The sequence below is a fragment of the Topomyia yanbarensis genome, chromosome 2 (genome assembly GCF_030247195.1).
Source record: "Topomyia yanbarensis strain Yona2022 chromosome 2, ASM3024719v1, whole genome shotgun sequence".
NCBI lineage: Eukaryota > Metazoa > Arthropoda > Insecta > Diptera > Culicidae > Topomyia > Topomyia yanbarensis.
Genome location: NC_080671.1, coordinates 398,839,950 through 398,846,700, shown reverse-complemented (window position 1 = coordinate 398,846,700; position 6,751 = coordinate 398,839,950). Strand labels below are relative to the sequence as shown.

The following is a 6,751-nucleotide window of genomic DNA, read 5'->3' as shown; positions in this document are numbered from 1 at the left end:
GGGTAATTTGAGATTTTTTCGACCGCACGTGTCTATCGAAAGATGGCCGCCCTTCCAGCCAACCACAGCTCACTTTCACACGAATGCTTTAGTCGATTTTTTAACTAATTAACCGATTCACTGCACAATTTCTGCTCCCGACGCTTGCAGTATACACTAATATTTTAGATTCGTTAAATATAATCCTTATTTAGAAGAATGTTCACTAGGATTTAAACAAAAAACGCGCACTTCAAAAAACACGACCGCACACCGGTGCTTCCCACGCGCTTTTTTGCAGGCTCCGGATTCCTGTTTTGAGGCACAGGTACACCAACCTTCGATGTTTTGTGCAGCGAACATTTAAAATTAAATTTATAATCTGCACTTCATTACCGCACAAAAATGTAAGCAATAAAAAATGACAGCTCGTAAATTCACCGCACACTGAGAATAAGTTCGAAAATAAGTTCGAAAATTCCGCAATGCAATATTTCCTTATAAAGTGTATAAAATTATAATGTCGGTATAATTTTACAAAAACATTATAATTTTATAATATTTTATAATTTATTGGAAGTGTCACGCCCCTTGCCTAGCCCCATATAGTGGAGTAAGACATTATCAATGTCAATACAGAAATATGCAGTAACGGAGCTAAAACAGAAAGGAGTCGAAGGAACAAGTAGAGCCGGTGCATTGTACGTGTATATAAAGTATGCCCCAGAGCCTGGGCTATAGAAGGTGACGAACGGAGTGGTGCGTGGTGCATATTATATGCAAATCATATTCACGGATGTGTTTTGCCTCTTTCATCCGCTAAAGTGAAAACTACGATAACGATCCAATCGCATTTTCTAGTGATTTTGCTATCGTACCTTTATTATATCAGATAACAGATTCTATTGTTCAGCAATGTTGAAATTTATACAATTTTATACAAGTTGCTCGCATACTATGTATCGATACTTTGTTTTAAAAAAAAAGATAATAAATTTTTCAAATTATGTACACATGACAAAACACTAACGTAAACGGTTTTGTAGGATACATTTGTACCCTAGATAAATTTTTAAGCGGGTATTGTGTTGGTCAAATGACACAAATAGGCTGCACCTACTTTAATGGAAGTTTATTAATCAAATTAATTTATGATAAAGATTGCTTGCAGTTAAAACACTGAGAACTGACGTACAAGTAAACCACAGATAACAGACGTTTAGGCTCGATTTGAATCGTGTGTAAATACCCGCTACTGAAATTCCGAATAAATTAGACGTCTGAAACACGTTTGGCAAACGTTTGCAGATGGCGCAGTGATCGATACAATGCAGTTAGAGTGCGGCTGTCAAACACGTGTAGCAAACAGTTGCGCAGATGGCAATAGTGAAACACGGATTTCCAACGTTTATTAATTTGAAAGTTTACACAGGTTTTTGAAGAAATTTTGTTCTAGCCTAAACGTCTGTTATCTGTGAGTAAACTTTTCAACTTGTGTAAGAAAAATAACTGACTGTGACTCACGCATGCAAACCTGTATGCGATGGTGATTTTCAACGTATTTTCATTTAAATGTTTACACAGGTTTTTCGGGAAAGTTTGTTCTAGCTTATATCACAGACTAACAGACATAACACTATGAGGGAATTCCCTCAAAAAACATCGATCCGACCATTTTCCCAGAACACTAGCTCCACCTTTTATTCACGGTCCCAAACACTCATTTACTGGTGGGTTACCCCTCAGGTTTGGGAGCAATTTTTCACTAGTGGTCTATCCCCCATACACTTGTTCATATGTCAATGGCGCCATAATTTCAAATGTGGCCACAGACTACAAATATATTTAAAATGACCGTTAAAGCGGGCGAAGCTTTGTTTTTAAGTGTTATGTCTGTTAGTCAGTGCTTATATGTCTGTTCTCTGTAGTTAAAATAAACCGCAACGGAATACTATGTGTTACAAATAGACCCCATAGAACCGTTCGAGGGTTAATTAGCGTGTTGGCATCGAATCTGGTTATATAAAATCGGTAGCGGTGTAACGTATACAATCCAAAACTCCCCAGTCACTGTGGCAAGCAGAAAGTTAGCAAAAGTTGAGCAAAGCGAAATAGATTCTGGCAGCGTTTCTGGAGTATTTTGGGCGATTTGTGCGAGAATTCTGGCAAAGAATATGCCCAAATGCAACAACCGTTTCTGACAGAAGCGATTAAACTAACCGATGCTGCTCACTTTTAGCCAGAATCCAGCCAGGAATGTACGGCCAAGATTTCTGTACGCTTCCTGCCACATCTTTGTCAGATGTTTTGCTTGATTCGTGCTAAATTCTACCAGGTAGGAATTACCAGGATCTTTGCACGGCTTATTTTCGAGTTATGCCAGAGTTCTACTCGGTTCCTGTCAAAATTTGGCGGAAAATGCGAGCGAAACCGAGTTCGCCTTTGTTCAACTAACCCGACAGGATGCGCGCAGAAATCTGAAAGGGCTGCCAAATCAAGACTTACAGAAATCTAGCAGAACAGTCTCTGCCAGAAAATTTGGTGACGGGGTCAATGGGTTTTTCCCGAAACTTAATTATTGTTCTTTAAATTTAATTCGTTTTTCAGAGAGCGAATAAAGCCGCTTTTACCGAGGCTTGTAAAGACGAGGTGTTAATACCTCTGTCCCATCCCAAAGGACCAAAAGAGTGACATCAACCTAGTTACTTCCAACGATTTAGAACTGACATACGAGTAAAGTTTTCAAGTAAATAGGGGGCGCTTGGCCGCACGTTCGTCCGCCTTTTTTGACGCACTTTGAAATTGAGTGCTCCGAACTCAAATTTTGAGTGGTTCTGAATAAGTGTGGAGGCCTCATCAGTTGCAGGGTGAAGATAATTGAATATTGGGTACTTTTCTGGTAGCGTGCATGTTATGCTTTTTTTGAACGAACTGTCACTTTTTCATAAGGTATGTTTTGTTTATATCCTCAGGTTATTGAATTTTTATTTTCAAACACAATTTTTACTTTTTCCGTTGCGCACCGGAAGCACTTTGTGCCCAAGTAATTGATGAATAATCACCTGAAGTATGGAGCAACCTGCTGATCAGCTTGTAATAGTCCTACACGTATTAGAAGGTATAATGTTTCTTCCCTGTGTTCATACAACCGCTCATCACCGTGATTATTCCTTGCAGCTATCAGCTTTCACCGGATCAAAAACACTCGTGTGCTGCTGACCGCCTCTCTGGGTAAAAACACGCTGGAAACAGACAGCCATCTACCCGGAATTGCTTCCACTAGCTTCGATAGCAATCTGGTTTGGGAAACCGATCGGCCCTCGGTGAAGCGAATGAAAACGGAAAATCTTCCCATCAAAGTGGAATGCTATTCACTCGAACAAGGGAAGCGATCTCTTATCGGCCATCTGGTACTTCCGCTGCGTTCGGTACCACTGCTTCCGTCGGCGAAAGCGGATTCAATAAAACCACGCTGGTATCGACTGCTGGGCTTATCAAATTCCGAATGGAAAAGCCAAAAGCCAGAAGTTCAGTTGATGGTACTGATAACGGATAAGGCATATCTGCTGCAGAACAGAAACAAACCCAAAGTAAGCGCTGATCAGGAAACGGATCGAAGTGTGGTCATCTTCGCCAACCCGGAACCATCCCGATTGCAATCCCGTGAAGGGCTTCCGATTCAGTTGCTTGAAGAGCGTGGTCTGCTTCAGGTCGGTTATTCCGATCAGGAATGTGATATTTTTCTGGTAAAGATTGTGCTGAAATATGCCAAACAAATGGAAAAGTTGCTCCAAGAAGGGGAGGCGTTGACAGCGACAGGCTTACAGCTCCGCTATGATTTATTGGGAGACAGTTATCCTTGTACGCTGGAGCGGAGGCCGAATGGCACTTATAGCGTTCAGGAGAAAATTGTTATAAATTTTAGAACGTCATTGCATTCATTGAAACGATATTTTGAAGAGATTTTCACGATTCGGTTGGAAGTTTTGTTTGATGGTCAAATTATTGGTAAGATGGTAATGTGTGGACTTCAAACAATTGTTTATTATGGTAAATTTCCATTCTAGGACGTTCAATGCTTCGCTTCGGTGACTTAATTGAAGATGAACCGCTGGCTACCTTTCTATCTAAACATGAGGAAAATACTGGTACCAGCGAAGTAGAAAAGCACTTTCAAATCGAGAAAGCTTCTGTGACGTATGAGCAACATGAAACAAGAGCCGCTTCCGATGGATCATCTTCGTTCGAGCCGTCTATAAAATGCAAATTTTCACTCAAATACCTTTCCTCAGACCGGAAAATACTGCCAGAGTCGATTAAAGAAACTACACAAAACAAAAGCCCCGAAAAAGACAGCTCTGAACCGAACGATCCCCAACCGCTACAAGCAACGCCATCCGTGCCGACAATTAACCTTAACCAAACTCGCTCATTGCCTGCCTTACCTTTGGGCACCGCTCCACCACCAGAGAAAACGGACATCGAATCAATGCTGCACTGCGAAGATCGTGATCTACGGGACATTCCGCGCACCTTCGGCTACAATTTGCTACTTCAGAGTATCCGTTTCAATGCGCGGCCCAGCCCTGGCCTATGGCAGCTATCACTCTACCATCCGAAGGCGGACACTCCCCTGACTAAGGTCACTCTAGAGCTGAATTCGATCGAATCCGACACGTTGGAATTCCCAAACCTACAGCTGCAGTTGTATTTTTCATCGCTCCCGGATCTGGTACTAGAAACGATAACATCCGACAGTTCCAAGCTGACGCTAAACGGTCCCCATGGGTTGTTCGGCTTTGCACGGTTGGACAACCAGAGCTTGGTTGTTGGAACCAAAGAGAAGCAAGCGGGAGTACTGATCCTTGAAAATCAAAACGGAGAAAGCATTGGAATGGCAACGATTTTTTGCTTCCTGGATGAGGTGGGAATCAACTTCAATAGCCGGGAACCTGTCGGTGGGCCAGAAGTACCTTCGGTTCCCAAGGGACAACTAGACGATCAGTTGTCGTACAAGATGCTAGAGGAGCAGAAGCAGTGGATGTGTAAACAGAAGGAGCTGTTCTTGGTGGAGCTAAAACGAAAAGAGACGGCCCATTTGATGAAACTTACCAACGAGTGGAAGCGAAGGCGCGCGAAGGAATACTCAGTAAGTTGTTTTAAATTCAGATAAAACTAACCGTGATCATGTGAATTTGCATTACAGGAACTTGCTGAAAAGATGCAACACGTTTCTGCCTTAACCGCAGCGTTGGAAGAGAGTCGGAAAAATCTTGCCATTCAACGTACTGAACGCGTCGAACAGGATAGCATGTTGGCAGCGATGAAAATTAAACTGGAAACATTCTATCAACAGCAGTTGACGGAAATTCGCGACAAGGCGAAGCGCATGGAAGAGGATCTGAACAATCGATGGAATCAACGGGACACACGATGTCGCGAACTCGAAGAGAAAAACGATATTCTAACTCGAGAGAATGAAAGGATGAGACAGGCCAATGAGCGGTTAGAGGAGCAAACCGAAAATCTCAGGAGAGAAGCGCAAGTTTGTTCCAATCTTCGACAGCAAGTCGAGTTGCTGGAGCAGAAATCGCAGGAACTTGAGAAATCTAAATTATTTTACAAACAACAGTGGGCTAAGATGGTTAGGGAGGTACACAAGATGAAACTGGAGAACGAGGAACAGCTTAGTGAAGTGCTGCGCGGAAAGGAAAGGCGAAAGAAACATAATATAGGGTGGCAGAGAACGTGTGATGGATCGGACTTTACTTGCACCGGTGCGAATGACGAGGATGAAATGGATAAAATTCATCGAATGATTTTTGCTGAAAAAAATCGACAGCAGGCGCAAGAACCGAGCCGACCTTGTTGTTCGGCCGATCATTGTTGCTGACCGTTGTTCAAATTCTCTAATTCAATTGCATGGCGTTCAAGGTATAAAAGACTGTTTATTTATTTTTGTATGATAGAACTGAATTTTTTACTTTTCTTATGAAGTTTTTAATAAATATTCGTGTAAAAACTTTTCGCAGTCGGTTTGCTTTTGCGCGACTCAAACTCAAATATTTTATTTTAGTAACAAGTAAACCAAACCCTTAAATCTACTTACAATAATTTTCACGGGTTATTCTACTGATAACAAGGTTATGCCTCTCCTTACGCAGTGTGCCACCAATAGCAATCTATTGGCCCTATCTTAATCGTCTCGCACGAGGATCTTGTGGGGTATTGGCCACACGACAAATCTTTTGTTGCTAAAGCTGGAATTAATTGGTGTTAACACTGTTCGATGGAATTCACAGAACACTTTCTTAAATATAATTATTACCTTGAAGAATTCAATTTGTAGATTAGCACTAAACACGTTAGAAGTAGCAACCAATGCAGATTAATTTCACTTTTGTTTACATCTAGGTTTTCTCTTACATCTAATGATTTCTGTTGATGCAACGCCTTATTTAGAGGCTGACTTTTAATGAAGCAACGATTCTAGAGATCGAGGGGCTGGATCGTACCTATCTTAACAATTCGAATCCAATCTATTTTTTATATTTACCTGATCAGCCTACAAAAATGGATACGGAAGTGCTCTTAAATTTGCCCAGTAGTGTTAGTTGTTGTTAGTTGAGGAATTTATGCCTTCCCTTTCGACAAATTTCACAGATTCCTCTTAGTTCTCCCATACGCTAAGGTCGTACTAACATCAAAGGGTCAACCAGAATGCTTCGTCATCGAAGGATTATCCAGTTTCAGAAATCTCTGCGCTCACGAA

At 41.5% G+C, this 6,751-nt stretch overlaps 1 protein-coding gene and 1 long non-coding RNA gene across 2 annotated transcripts; one reads left to right on the top strand and one right to left on the bottom strand.

The window, feature by feature from the left end:
• The first annotated feature begins 2,936 nt into the window (after positions 1 to 2,936).
• Positions 2,937 to 6,004, top strand: LOC131684894 (centrosomal protein of 120 kDa). The gene is made up of 4 exons (XM_058968136.1): positions 2,937 to 3,097; positions 3,157 to 3,987; positions 4,047 to 5,128; positions 5,186 to 6,004. Exons 1-4 carry the CDS (start codon positions 3,049 to 3,051, stop codon positions 5,870 to 5,872), a joined length of 2,649 nt encoding a protein of 882 aa, XP_058824119.1. The 5' UTR covers positions 2,937 to 3,048; the 3' UTR covers positions 5,873 to 6,004.
• On the bottom strand, positions 6,000 to 6,382 carry LOC131684895 (uncharacterized). The gene is made up of 2 exons (XR_009304698.1): positions 6,308 to 6,382; positions 6,000 to 6,239 (listed from the first exon to the last, which is right to left on the bottom strand). It is a non-coding gene; the product is annotated as an uncharacterized LOC131684895 (long non-coding RNA).
• Positions 6,383 to 6,751: the final 369 nt, after the last annotated feature.